This window comes from Pristiophorus japonicus, chromosome 12 (genome assembly GCF_044704955.1).
Source record: "Pristiophorus japonicus isolate sPriJap1 chromosome 12, sPriJap1.hap1, whole genome shotgun sequence".
Classification (NCBI taxonomy): Eukaryota; Metazoa; Chordata; class Chondrichthyes; family Pristiophoridae; genus Pristiophorus; species Pristiophorus japonicus.
The window spans coordinates 82,315,355-82,330,608 of record NC_091988.1 but is presented as its reverse complement, the minus strand read 5'-3'; the positions used below and the strand labels follow the sequence as shown (position 1 = coordinate 82,330,608).

Here is a 15,254-nt window from a genome sequence, read left to right as displayed (position 1 = left end):
TTGGCTACCCTCCATTCCATAGGAACTGATCCAGAGTCTATGGAATGTTGGAAAATGACTGTCAATGCATCCGCTATTTCCAAGGCCACCTCCTTAAGTACTCTGGGATGCAGTCCATCAGGCCCTGGGGATTTATCGGCGTTCAATCCCATCAATTTCCCCAACACAATTTCCCGATTAATAAGGATTTCCCTCAGTTCCTCCTTCTTACTAGACCCTCTGACCCCTTTTATATCCGGAAGGTTGTTTGTGTCCTCCTTAGTGAATACCGAACCAAAGTACTTGTTCATTTGGTCTGCCATTTCTTTGTTCCCCGTTATGACTTCTCCTGATTCTGTCTGCAGAGGACCGACGTTTGTCTTTACTAATCTTTTTCTCTTTACATATGTATCGAAACTTTTGCAGTCCGTCTTAATGTTCCCTGCAGCTTCCTCTCGTACTCTATTTTCCCTGCCCTAATCAAACTCTTTGTCCTCCTCTGCTGAGTTCTAAATTTCTCCCAGTACCTGGGCTCACTGCTATTTCTGGCCAATTTGTATGCCACTTCCTTGGCTTTAATACTATCCCTGATTTCCCTTGATAGCCACGGTTGAGCCACCTTCTCTTTTTTATTTTTATGCCAGACAGGGATGTACAATTGTTATTGTTCATCCATGCGGTCTCTAAATGTCTGCCATTGCCCATCCACAGTCAACCCCTTAAGTATCATTCACCCATCTATCCTAGCCAATTCATGCCTCATACCTTCAAAGTTACCCTTCTTTAAGTTCTGGACCATGGTCTCTGAATTAACTGTTTCATTCTCCATCCCAATGTAGAATTCCACCATATTATGGTCACTCTTCCCCAAGGGGCCTCGCACAACGAGATTGCTAATTAATCCTCTCTCATTACACAACACCCAGTCTAAGATGGCCTCCCCCCTAGTTGGTTCCTCGACATATTGGTCTAGAAAACCATCCCTTATGCACTCCAGGAAATCCTCCTCCACCGTATTGCTTCCAGTTTAGTTAGCCCAATCTATATGCATATTAAAGTCACCCATTATAACTGCTGCACCTTTATTGCATGCACCCCTAATTTCCTGTTTGATGCCCTCCTCAACATCACTACTACTGTTTGGAGGTCTGTACACAACTCCCACTAACGTTTTTTGCCCTTTGGTGTTCTGCAGCTCTACCCATTCAGATTCCACATCATCCAAGCTAATGTCCTTCCTAACTATTGCATTAATCTCCTCTTTAACCAGCAATGCTACCCCACCTCCTTTTCCTTTTATTCTATCCTTCCTGAATGTTGAATACCCTTGGATGTTGAGTTCCCAGCCCTGATCATCTGGAGCCACGTCTCTGTAATCCCAATCACATCATATCTGTTGACATCTATTTGCACAGTCAATTCATCCACCTTTTTACGGATACTCCTTGCATTAAGACAAAAAGCCTTCAGGCTTGTTTTTTTAACACCCTTTGTCCTTTTAGAATGAAGATGTAGTGTGGCCCTTTTTGTTTCTTGCCTTTGTTTACTCGGCCTTCCACTATTGTTTTTTACCTTTCTACCATCTGTTTCTGACTCCATGTTACTTCGCCCTATCTCGTTGCATAGATTCCCATCCCCGTGCCATATTAGTTTAAACACTCCCGAACTGCATTCGCAAATGTTACCCCTAGGACATCAGTTCCAGTCCTGCCCAAGTGCAGACCATCCCTTTTGTACAGGTCCCACTTCCCCCAGAACTGGTTCCAATGTCCCAGGAATTTGAATCCCTCCCTCTTGCACCACTGCTCAAGCCACGTATTTATTCTAACTATCCTGCTTCCACTACTCTGATTAGCACGTGGCACTGGTAGCAATCCAATTTAACTCCTAGCTCCCTAAATTCAGCTTGTAGGACCTCTTCCCGCTTCTTACCTATATCGTTGGTACCTACATGTACCACGACAACTGGCTGTTCACCCTCCTTTCCAGAATGCTCTGCAGCCGCTCCGAGACATCCTTGACCCTTGCACCAGGGAGGCAACATACCATCCTGGAGTCTCGGTTGCGGCCGCAGAAACTCCTAGCTATTCCTCTTACAATAGCTCTATATCACTATAGCTCTCCCACTCTTTTTCCCGCCCTTCTGTGCAGCAGAGCCACCCACGGTGCCATGAACCTGGTAAGTCATCTCCCCCAACAGTATCCAAAACAGAATATCTGTTTTGGAGGGAGAAGACTACAGGGGACTCCTGCACTACCTTCCTGCCCTTGCCTTGTCTCTTGGTCACCCATTCACTATCTGTCCTAACCCTTACCTGCGGTGTGACCAACTCACTAAATGTGCTATCCACAACATTCTCAGCATCGCGCATGCTCCAGAGTGAGTCCATCCGCAGCTCCAGTGCCGTCATGTGGTCTGTCAGGAGCTGCAGCTGGACACACTTCCCGCACACATAGTAGTCAGGGACACTGGAAGCGTCCCTGACTTCCCACATAGCACAGGAGGAGCATGACACGGGTCCAAGCTCTCCTGCCATGACTTAACCCTTAAATTAATTTACTTACTAAAATTTACTTGAACACCAAACAGCTACTTAGTAGTTCGCTGCCAATTAAACCAATCTAAAAGTCAGTCTAAAAGAGAGTTATACTTACCAGTCGAACAGCCAACCACTTACCAGCTTGGCTGTGACGTCACCTCTCGATTTCGCACCCCTCTATCTTTGTCTGCAACTGGTTGGGCTGGTCTCTGGGCCTCCGTCTCCTACTCTCGCACTCCTTATCAGCTGCTCTAATGTTGGTACTGGTAATAAAAACAAGACAACACAGTTCTGTTCTTTAAAAGCTCCACGTAGGAATGCTTTCACTAGAAAGTCCTCATGTGTTCAGGAGGTAGAAAGTTGTACCGTGTACAATTTTCATTGCCTAAGAAAACTCTTAATGGGTTGTCCATTCCTTATTTGCTGCACTACAATAATTCAGACATTGCATACTCATAACGTGTGTGATTTTTAAATATTGCTTTCAATTTTTGAAATGGAACTTTTTAATTATATGGATAAAGTAAAAATGAAATGAGCTTCCCACAAGGTTAAATGAGCCATAAATTGTATTTGAAATCACGAAAATATTCAATCATTCTCAGCAAGAAATTGCATAATATAATTCATCAGCAAAGCAATTCTTGTAATTAATTTTTCAAAAGTATAAACATACAAATTTATCTTTTCTTTAAAGTCTATTTCTTGATCAGTAAGAACAACGCTTGAGCATGTATAATTTAAAATGTTCTAGTGAATAACATTTTTCTATCTAATCAAGAATCAAATCTTATCAAATTTTGTTAATGTCTTCGTACTGTGTTTGATGCATTCATAATGTGTGAACTTGGCAAACATTGCAATGCTGAATTACACCCATACTTCGGCTTCAGAAAAGCAAACAAAAGTTATAATGTGTCTGTATTGCAGAGACCAGAACGTCCCGAGTTTGATTCCTGGTCTAATCTAATTCAGTTTATCTTAGCTAGGGCAGAGATGGGGCATTATAATTTATCTCACCGCCCCTTGGTTAAAGAAGTACGAATCAGCGATAGTTCTCACTTCTGATTACTATCCAGCGACTACTGCTGGAATATGTGTGTTGGCATCAGATGAGAACAAGGACAGGCTTAGCTGTTATAGACCGCAGTCGAATAGCCGTTAATGCTCTCTGTCTAGGTTCATGGATGAAGAATTGCCACTATTAGACATTCAGAGCAATATGTCCAATCACTGCAGAGCAGCAATCAACAAAGCTCATAGAATGTTCAACTTTATAGCCAAAGTTAGGTGCAAATCAAAGGAAATCATGCTCAAACCATATAGTGCTGAGGTCAGATAGCACCTAGAGCATTGTGTCCAGTTCTGATCACTTGAGACTCAACAGAGAAACTGAAGGCAGTGCAGAGGAAAATCACAAACCTGATTTCTATTGTTAGAAGTCTAATTTGTGAAGAAAGTGGGAAAAACTGTTTTTTTTGCCTTGAAAATATGCATCTGAGAGGTGAACCTTTTGAAGAATATAAGATAGTAAACAGTATAGAAAAAATAAATCTGGAAAATGACTTCACACTAAATTGCAAGAGTATGTCAAGGAGACGCAAGTGGAAATTAGTAAAAGACAAGTTTAGGACTAATATCCTAAAGTTGTTCTTCACACAGAATGAGCAGTACTTATAATGGACTCCTCGATAGAATAGTGGAGTTGAGGAACCCAAAATCATTTACGAACCAATTGGATATTCCTATGGTGGGATTGTCCACTCTTTTTGGATGGATGAGCAAAGATGGACCAAATGACCTTCCTGATCTGTAATAATTCTTTTGTCAGTCTTCAGAATGAAGGACTAGAAAAATTGCAGTTGTAGTAAATGGAGTTGATTTATCCATAATAGAAGAGGATCAGATGGGATGTATCCTAGAATTCGCAAGGAATTCAAGGAGGAAACTAGTGATGCTTTAGTTAATATTTTTCAGACCTCTATAATTAGGACCAGAGAATAATAAATGTGAACAGAATATTCAAAAAAAGGATAAGGCACAAAGCTGGTAATTATAGACCAGTTTAGCCTAACACCCATAGTGGGATAAAATGTTTGGGGGCATTCTATGGGATGCTGCAAATGCACATCGATCGAGAACAAGTATCATAGTGAGCATGATTTTCAAATGACATCATTCCTTACAAATGTACTGGAATGTTTTGAGCAAGTAACTAAATTGGTTGATTAAGGTAATTAAGTAGATGATGTTTACTTTGATTTTAAAAGGTGGTCAACCAAAATCCTCACAGGAGAACAATAGAGAAAATTCAGCCTTGTGGAATATGATATGGGGAAACTGCTATGGCGGGGAGGGGGGGTGCACGGGTGGCGGCGGGAACTGTAGCCAGTGGAATACCATAGGAATATGTTCTGATATTTCTCTGATAACTTAGGCAGGACCAGGGGTCACAAATTTAAGTTGTATAAGGCTAGATCTAGGTTAGATGTCAGGAGGTGGCTTTTTTCCCAGATAATAGTAGACATCTGGAACAGGCAGCCATCTCATGTGGTGGGCGCGGACTTGCTGAATTCCTTTAAGCGAAAGCTGGATTTGTTTCTGGCTGGGGCGGAGGTCAACTCTTTCAGAAGGGAGGTACTGCAGGGAATTCATGGCCAGAGTCGGAGAGGAATTTCCCAGATTTTCTTTCCCAACTTGGCCTCTCCCAGGAGATCACATGGTTTCGGGTGGGGCGGAGTGTACATGTTGTGATACACATTTGCGCCTCCGCTAACTCCTGCGGAATTTAGCGGGAGCCAGTAATGCGCCCCCCACCCCCCCGGGGTAAAAACAGTTTTGCACCCCTTAGAGGTTCTAACAGGAGGTGCACAACAGGGGAATTTCATCCAGAAGCAAAGCAGTTTTTGTTTAACCCAGAGTCAAGGTGACTGAAAGGATGTGTAAACCAAAGCAGTCGTGTGCATTCTCACAGGATTAATTGGGCCTTGTCCTGCAATTGATCTGTTTTTCCTCAGCTGTCTGGGGAAGGTGGTCATGGATATAATTCTATTTCTGTGCAAGACTCCTCTTGTTTGATATCCTTAATATGTAGCCTTCCTACTGTTATAACAAAAAGTAAATTAAAATCGAATGAATAGTTCATGAGCATTGTTTTCTGTTATTTAGTGTAATCAAAAGTTAAACATTCACTTTCCTTTCAGTTTTCAGTAGAACATGTGCTGAAGGTAAGGCTTGCTGATACTTCGAAGGTCTTCATAATTGGTGGCTCACATGGAGGTTTTCTTGCTGGTCACCTGGTTGGACAGTACCCTGAATTTTACAAGGCCTGTGTGACCAGAAACCCTGTCATTAACATTGCTTCCATGCTCGGAACAACGGATATCCCAGACTGGTGAGTACTAACTTTGAGGGGGGAAGGAGAATGTCTTTTTCATGTTAACTTTAACTAAAGCTTAATATATTTTGTTTTTTTAAAAACGTTTTGAAGGAGGAATTTTTAATTATTTAAAACAGAATCACAGAGCTAATAACAAGATCCTATAAACTAAAGTTTGATTGCTTTTATTTCCACCGCACTTTACGTTGGGTTAACACATGTTGCTGCAGTTGCTATGTGATTTGCTTACATATCATTTGCAATATATACAAGTGTTGCACATGGGGACTTGAGGCCAAATGTAGTCTTCAGTTGATGCGAGGTTAAGGGATGGGGGTTAATTGGATCCGGCTGCAGAGACCCCATTTTAAAGTCATCTATTCTTTCATCTTGTACTTTAATTTATTTAATGATTTATTGTTAAGGAAGTAGAATTGGTTAGAGCATACAAAACTAAGCAACAGAGAGCGTTAACTACCCTCTCTGTTGTCTGTAACATACCTAAGTAATAAAGATAATGGAATAGTACATGAGATAATATGTGTTGTCCACTGTGGACTTCAAATACACTGGTTCCATTTTAGAGTGCATGACAACACTATTCTACTGCTGATCATTTGAAGGCAACTTTGTGCTTAAAAAAAAAAAAAAATTGGAATTATTCAATTGGTTGGATTAAACGACATAAATAATACAGCACTGTGGAAATGTAGTGCAACAAAATTTGAATGATCAGATTATTTAAATTCAGCAACTTTGCATTATGAGTAAACTATACTCAAATGTAGATGTGTCGACCCAGTACAAAACCTCAGGAGCTATCTTATATTTTTTAGGTGTACAGTGGAGGCTGGTTTTGAATACACAGCTGATCAGATTCCAACTCCTCCTTTGTTGGAAGCAATGTTGAACAAATCACCAATTGCATATGCCTCTCAAGTAAGCAGTTTGTAATTGTTCTTTCTGTAGCATATGTGTTTGATGTACTGGATCGTAGTTGTAAATTACATATCCACACATTTATAAATTGAAGCCGATAAAATCATTGACATTTTTTGTGGCATATCAGTGTTGGTGTTGGGGAATGACCAGTATTCAAGCACTCTCAGGTCAGGACACCATAGGCTAGGTTGAGAGTATAGCTGCTTCTACCTGTTAAATGTACCAATTTGGAATAGTGCCTTCAATGCACTAGTGTGGCTCTTTTTTTTCTTTTTTGGAAACTCCTGTAGCTGCTGAATGAGATTTATAAATCGTGGGCAGTTTTGTGTTGTGGGCCTGTGTCCATTAGTTGCTAGGAGACATGGGTTAAACTTGTACCACTGAGGATCATTACACTGATCATTGCACCCTGCAGAGGGGAGGCTTTGATCCCATCAGTCTGGGCTGGGTACAAACCCAGGTCCCCATCTTCTCCTCTTCTGCCCTCCTTTGCATTACATTTTTGACAAATAGCCCCTAAATTAGAAATTCTTAATGTAACATTTAGGGGTAGAAATTCGGACCGTTTTCGCCTCCCGTAAGCACCCCCACAGGACGTTAATGGGGCATAAATGATTTCTCACCGGGGGCGGGGGTTGCTACCGTCTCCTGCAAAATTGCAGAGTAGCAGAGGCGCAAATCGACAGCACCCCGGGCCGCTGCAACAGCGATGATGACGTCATCGGTATGCGCAACGACCCATTTTTGCAAAGGAGCAGAAATTTGGTATTGCCCCATGAGGCCGCCGAAGACGATATTTGCACCAGACTGGCGGATCGTGAACCGGGCTGCACTCCGTTCATGAGGCAGAAAGTAAAGGAGAGATGTGTGCCGCCATTTTTTGAAATTGCCGAATTACCGGTCGGGCCTTTTGCTGACGATTTTGCGGAGTCTGCCGCGCTGGTGCAGCCCGGCACTCCGTCTCTGTGCTGGCCTATGGCCACAGCACCCTGCTCTCCAGTGGCATAGTAGTGGTCTCTCACCCCACTGCAGAGCTCGCAGAGTGCCCTCCCCTTTAAATTCGCGTGCTTTCCATCCCAGTCCGCCCCCGACATTGCGCTCCACTTCCTCTCTGGGGCAATAACCCCAATTTCGTCGGGCGCAGGAAGTCCCGCCTCGTCTAGCCTCGGTTACCGCCCCCAAACGGGGCATGAACAAATTTCAGCCACTTAGTCTTTATTTGCTGCTCTTCGAACGAATTCTTGTTTTGTTTTTTTTTAAAGGCCACCTTAATAACATTTCCTAATCCCTCGAAAGTACTTGTGCCCATAGATGTGTTGCAGTAATAATAGTACTTATTTATTACTTGTTTGCACTCCATAACGATGCATGATGTTTATTCACCTCATTAAGGTGAACATTGGTGCCTATCCTTCTGAAAGAAGTAACTCTGAATAGAAGGCCTGTTTCTGTGCACAGAGTGAATCATAATCTTTGTACCTCGTGCATACACAGATTGCCAATTGGATACAAAAGATTAAACCGTTATTTTTCCAAAATCACAAGTGGCGGGTATATATTATCATCTTCATAGGCAGTCCCTTGTATCAAGGATGATTTGCTTCCACGCCAAAAAGGGATGAGTTCAAAGGTGTTTCAATGAAGAACCTAATATTCCAGGTCCCAAACTACATTTTGAAGGGTGGAAGATGCCTGTGTGTGGATTTTTTAATATGTGATGGCCGTTGCACACTAGCCACCATATGGGCTTGACAGAGCTAGGTCTTGGTCCAGTGGCAAGGATTAACCAAGACGACTGGAGACCAGCTCTGCTGCACGGACCTAGTGCGCGCACACTTCGCAGTGTGAGCTGGCCCGTGCTGCCCCTGGGCCCTCGCCTCTCCTGGGCCCCGAACTCATACCTCTCCTGAGACCCGATCACGTCGCACCATGATCATTTGCCGCTTCTGCGCCCCAACCTCGCCGCTCCTTGAAATCCGCACATTCAGTGTGGCGGTTCCAACCTGCAAAGACCATCAGCAGGTCGGAACCTTCAAAGGAGCATACCACTTTAAGGTACAATGCGTGCTGGAGAGCGACAGCTGTGAAGAGGGCGACTGGATTGGACGTCACCAAGGTCCAGGACGCTGTATATATTAAACAAGGCGTATCACAACAGACTCTCAAGAGATGTGATTGTCTTCTGTTGATGGCTTGGGTGGTCCAGCGATTATTAACAGTTGAGGTAAGCTCTAAACTCTGTTTCCCTCGCTTCCTGCAGGTAAAGTCTCCAGTGTTGATCATGCTGGGCGAGAAAGACAAACGGGTTCATCCCACTCAAGGGCTCGAGTTCTATCGAGCACTGAAAGCCAGAGATGTTCCTGTACGGTATGTTTCGAGTTAAAAAGAAAAGGAAAATGAATTTATTTTTATTCACTGAACCTAGTTAGAGGTGGAAGAGTGGCAGATAAAAAGGATGGCATGATAGCAAGAGTTTTCTAGCACTGATGACACCCCCATCCCAGCTCATCTGAGAAAATTCCCTGATAATTGAGGCCCCATTCCTTTGAGCCCCGAGCAGTAATGAATTGTGTTCTCGTGGCAAAATCAACATCAGAAGAGGGAAGAACACTTATCATGATGTTCTCAGTTGTAGCATGTTGGAATAGGGGCTTGACGCATATGCCTTTTGAGTGAGACACCTGGCCAGGTGGCCAACTTGGCAAGACTCCGCAGGCCAACTTGGCAAGACTCCGCAAGCCAACTATTGAACCAGTAGAAGTGCGTGTAGGTCCTGTCAGGGAGGAAAGAATTTGAATTGTCTTTTTATTGCTGTCTTTCTTGGGGAGAATATTTAATCTGAATGAAAATTGCCCTTATTTTATTGCAACTAAGGTGGAGCACCACTTTTTTTGAGGGAGGAGGAGAGCAATACCTTTAACGTATAGTAAACTTGTTTTGGATACAGTTTCTGTAATATATGGGTGAAAAGAAGAATTTTATGTGATGGGGAGGTTATGTTGGGCCTATATAGTAAAAGAAAATAGTTTGAAAATTGTAGCATACAATGGTTGTTTATTGGGAGATTTACACAAGTGCAGATTAGACTGAACATATAAATACATATAAATCAGAAAATACATATAAATAGGAACCTCAGTGTACTTTAGATATACAATTTTAAGCTGTTGATATTGATTCAAGTGAATCATTCTGATGGTAGAGCAAATATTGAATGCTTTAAGGATGTCAACGGAACAGGGAGATTAGCTAGGCCCAGATTCTCTATCAAACAGATATCTCCATATATTTTGTGATTTTTAACATTTAGCAGAGGATACCAGCATGACATGAGTGAATTGGTAATAAATGTAGTGAGAGAGCAACTTTCTGTGATTCGGCATAGAGTAATGGACTTTTTTCAGTATATTGTTGAATAGTATAGTCTACACAATAGTGTATGTTCTGGATTCGCGCTGAGCCAGTAACTGCACAATTGTCCATTCATGTAGACATAATATGCAGCACACATACCCAAGCCCCCAAACCAATCAAGAATCCCTCATCTATCACAGCTCAGCTTTCATTTTTAGTTATTCAAATCTATGCGTAACGGTATTTTACCCTGTAATAATTTGTAGAATGTACAATGTAGAATAGGTACATTGTCCAAATTCCGGAATCCTCGGGATTGACTCCGTTCCAGTTTTGGGGTTTTTCCGGATTCCAGACAAGAAAATAAATAGTCTGAAATCCAGAATCTTCGAACAAATCCGCGCCTGGTTTTGAGCGGCGAGGTCTGAAATCCGGCAAAATCCGAAATCTGGCACGGACTTGGTCGAGGATTCCGGATTTCAGACTTGATTTTCTTGTCTGAAATCCAGAATCCTTGGCCGAATCTGTGCTGGCTTTTGGGTTTTGCTTCAAAAATGTCCGGTTTATGGACGATAATTCCGGACGACTCCATCAGCCATGCGCAAAACGTCCAGTTTTTGGAGTTCCGGATTCGGGACGTTGCACCTATAGTCCTTAAAAAAAAAAAAATTTAAATTACCATAATGGAGATAATGATCAGTCTGTACAACAACAACAACTACTTATAGTTGTATAGCACCTTTAACGTAGTGAAACGTCCCAAGGCGCTTCACAGGAGTATTATGAGATAAAACTTGACACCGAGCCGCGTAAGTAGAAATTATCACGGGGTCAAAGAGATATGTTTTAAGGAGTGTTTTGAAGGAGGAAAGAGAAGTAAAGAGGCAGAGAGATTTAGGCAGAGAGTTCCAGAGCTTGGGGCCTCGGCAACAGAAGGCATGACCACCAATGGTTGAGCAATTCTAATCAGGGATGCTCAAGAGGCCAGACTTCGAGGAGCACAGACATCTAGAGATAGGGAGGGGCGAGGCCATGGAAGGATTTGAAAATAAGGATGAAAATGTTGAAATCGTCATTGCTTAACCAGAAGCCAATGTAGGGCAGCGAGCACAGGGGTGATGGGTGAGCGAGACTTGGTACGAGTTAGGACACGGGCAGCAGAGTTTTGGATCATCTTAGTTTATGGAGGGTAGAATGTGTGAGGCCAGCCAGGAGTGTGTTGGAATAGTCAAGTCTAGAGGTAACAAAGGCATGGATGAGGGCTTCAGCAGCCGATGAGCTGAGGCAAAGGTGGAGACGGGCGATGTTACGGAGGTGGAAATAGGCGGTCTTAGTTATGCTGTGGATATGTGGTCGAAAGCTCATTTCAGAGTCAAATATGACACCATGGTTGCGAACAGTCTGGTTCAGCCTCAGACAGAAGTTGGAGAGAGGGATGTAGTTTATTATAAGGCAGTAACTCTTCAAAGAGTTGATATGTTGTAAACCTTGATGGTCAGATATGCTATTAGCTTGTACTATGGTGCAGATGCTGTGTTGTTTTGTATAACATAGGAAACCAAGCTTTTGTAACTATTCAAATAAATAAAAGTTGTATTCAGTTCCTTTTACTGCTGGCTTCTTCGTTTCACTTCAGTCCTTTGATTTGACAAGCTGTGATATTGGGATTTATTTTACTGGCTGATACAGAAGAATATTGTTTCTATACATTCTATCTCCATATGTAATTATTTTGTCCTTAATTTACTGTTACTAGATTTCATTTTAACTATCTGTTTATATCGTGAATGCGTCGGTAAAAATGCTCAACTGTATATTTTTAGATTGAAAGAAATAAAGAACTATTTTATTTTTCCAGGTTATTATGGTACCCCGACAACAACCACTCACTGTCCAAAGTAGATGCAGAGGCCGACGCATTCATGAATATCGCGCTCTGGTTTGTTAAATACCTCTAATCCCGATTCTTTGTCAAGGAGGCAGTCATTGTGACATGGTACAAGATGAATTACCATTGCCATCAATGATGTGATGCATGGCAGAAATCAACAGTCATCAAGATCCAAAACCCAGATGGTTACCTCAAGCAGCACAGAGACGTGTTTTGTACGTTCTACCGCAGCACTATGCAGCCACAGTATGCAGATGTGTTTCACACTGAATCAGCTCAGACCAACCAGGGTTTCAGCAATGAAAAGTCATTTGATTAATCATCACCTTTGTTTAGAGAGAGGATTTGCTGGTACATCAGTCAGTTCTGCTGTAGGCAGCAAATGGTTATTTCAGATGTGGCTAGTCATTTTTCGGATAGTAATAGCATTCTGCAATATGCTTTATTATATAACATAACCCTCATATAATGAATAATTTATTTCCTGGTCATTTTCCAGAATGAATTTGTGATGCCACATTGCAATTTCCATTATGACATGTAGTTTTGGGTAACTATTCAATGCATCATTTAGTGGCAGTCTACCACCTCCTGCAAGAACTTCAATTTCCTTGCTGTAACATAGTAAAAAGAAAGATCCAGATTCTTCTTTTAAAAAAAAAATCTATAAACTATATATAATAAAGATAGCTGACAATTCAATCTTGAGATTCTGATACTCTAATATATGCTCATGCTGTGCTCTTACACTTTGACTTTAGAGCTTGAGATCTTGTACACACATTGACAGTCGCCCATTGTCCTCTTTCTCTCTGTCAGACTTCTGAAATCGACTGCATGTTACTGTCCAGTAAGTCTTCACGGTGACATCACAAATTCCATTAATACATTGCTGTTCCAACGCAGCACCTCAGAAATAAAATGCCTTATTTTTTTGTCACTGGTACTGAGTAGGAGAAAGATTTTGATCCACCTTACACTTTATACATTGACTGCTGCATGAAAGATTCTTGACTTGCGTTGTAAGACAACAATCTACTTAATGATGTAAAAGTTTCCATATTATTGTAAATGATGGACTTCATTTTTACAATTTAATCTCAGGATACTGATGACACTCATAAACCACAAGTTCTGCTCTTGGCTTTTATAAGGTCACTCAAACCTCTGAATTGGAATACAGCCACGTAATTCCTCCCAGCAATCCATTATTCTAGAGCAGTTCTGTGAATGTGAATTATGTGACTAGCCACTGATCTGAGAATTAACTCTTGTCAAGTGAAGTATTACTGGATTGATAATGCCTTTCTGGGACAGATACATAACCCCTTTATAACTCATGAAGGTTTTTTGCAAGTCCCCCCCCCCCTCCACACAAAACTATTCAGGTGAAAAATCTCTTCCCTTGGTGCAAAAGTGTGCCTTGGTGACTCCTACGACTCTATGACTGTTAAAATCAGGATTATATAGATCTCCTTGTAAATGCTGTCAATAAATCTGGACGTTTTTACACACTGTACACTACTGACTGTTCATTCCTCTGGCTGTCACTAAGTACACCAGTAGCTATGATGAAATAATTATTCTAATACACCATTGGAATTAGCCTGTACAACTGAAGTGAAGAAAATTCACACATCCCAAAGTCTTACCAATAAATGTCTGCGGAGATCTTAGAACACATGTGAAACAAAACACAGCAATTAACAGTGGGGGTGGAGAGGGGGCTTCCTATCTCAACTCCTTTGATAACAGAATGCGAGAACAAGGATTACAGCACTTAAAGCCTGGTTTTATTGTGCTGATGTGATTGGAAGTCGGTAAGAATTACTGCAGCTGAGACTGGCAGAAGAATATTTAAATCTAAAAAGTTAATTTTTAAAAATCACTAGTGGTTGCAGATGGTCTTTTACATTTAAACCTCTGGTGAAGCAAATGTAATTCACCACTATAACAGATTTCAGTACTGCAGAATAAAAAGTTAAACTTATTGTGGTTTGTGTTGTTTTAATGTTAATTTAGCTTGGTGATGGTGCAGCCTGACTTGCAAGGTTTTTCTCTTCAGTTTTCCGTACGCTAATGGAAGGCTTCTAGTGAGCACAGTGTGGTTGTATTCTGTGGCCATCCCAGATAAGTACCAGAAGTCAAAACATGGGAAGCATGTAGCAGAGACCCTCCCTAGCATCCTGAACTTGTGCTTTACAGCTTTTGCTCGGAGTTTGTCTGACCTGCTTTCCCTGCACATCGAATGACCAAGATAAGCAATGGTTTGAGTGAAATGCAACCAAATGTTTAGAAGTCCTTTTAAACAATGAAACGACCTACATCCTCTGGCACTGTAGATCGATGCGGAATATGGTTTTATCCTGGCAAGGAATGGATAGGCAGCCAGGATGTAAACGGACTCAGACGGGTGTTCGATGTCGCATTTGTTACCCCAGATCCCCAGTGGTGCAGAACCTTTCACTGGGCTCGTTTGTCTGCACCAATGTCAAAATGTTCTGCCAGGAGCACTCCTGAGAGAAGACAACGGTGGGGAATTGGAGTGCGCAACAGCAAGAAATATAGGAAATCCGTCTGCACGGAGTGGAATGGGTCAGAAGAAAGTGCCAAGACGGCCTAAAGCAGGGGCTCAAGACCTTGCAACAAAGAGCAGCTCCATGTGAACCGAAAGGCGACTCAGCTGGGAAGTTTTAGAAAGAAATTATTTGGCACTCATTGTCAACATCTAGGCCTAGAGTTTCCATTAGTCTGCAATTTGCCAATAATCTGCCAAACCAGCGTAAAAGATCGAGTAATTTGTGCTTAAAATTCCATCAGGGATAATTCAGGTAACGCTGGTTTAAAAAATATTATGCTGGAAGTTGGCCCCACCCACAAACTGGCCATGCACCCAGTTGGAAATAATGGGCATGCCGAATTTCCACTTCGCCCATAGGAGGCTCCTTAAATTAATGTTTTGTTTTAGGCACAAAGGTACTAGTAGGCACGTTTTAAAAGTTTTTAAATATTAAAAAATATTTAATTTACTAAGAAACTGACAAGTGTACACCAATGGAATTAATAAATGGATCTGTATGGTTTTTAAGTCATTTTCAGTGATTTAAAATCCGGTTACTCACAGGACTATTTAAAAATGCTTCTATTTTGTGATAATCCCATTATCAGG

At 41.7% G+C, this 15,254-nt stretch overlaps 1 protein-coding gene across 1 annotated transcript in view; it reads left to right on the top strand.

The window, feature by feature from the left end:
• Positions 1-14,075, top strand: part of LOC139277359 (acylamino-acid-releasing enzyme-like) — a 90,962-nt gene extending 76,887 nt beyond the window's left edge. Inside the window, exons 19-22 of the mRNA XM_070895719.1 lie at positions 5,723-5,913; positions 6,735-6,837; positions 9,101-9,207; positions 12,053-14,075. Of these exons, the coding sequence (XP_070751820.1) occupies positions 5,723-5,913; positions 6,735-6,837; positions 9,101-9,207; positions 12,053-12,152 (501 nt within the window). The 3' untranslated portion in view covers positions 12,153-14,075. The remainder of the gene's footprint in view (positions 1-5,722; positions 5,914-6,734; positions 6,838-9,100; positions 9,208-12,052) is intronic.
• Positions 14,076-15,254: the final 1,179 nt, after the last annotated feature.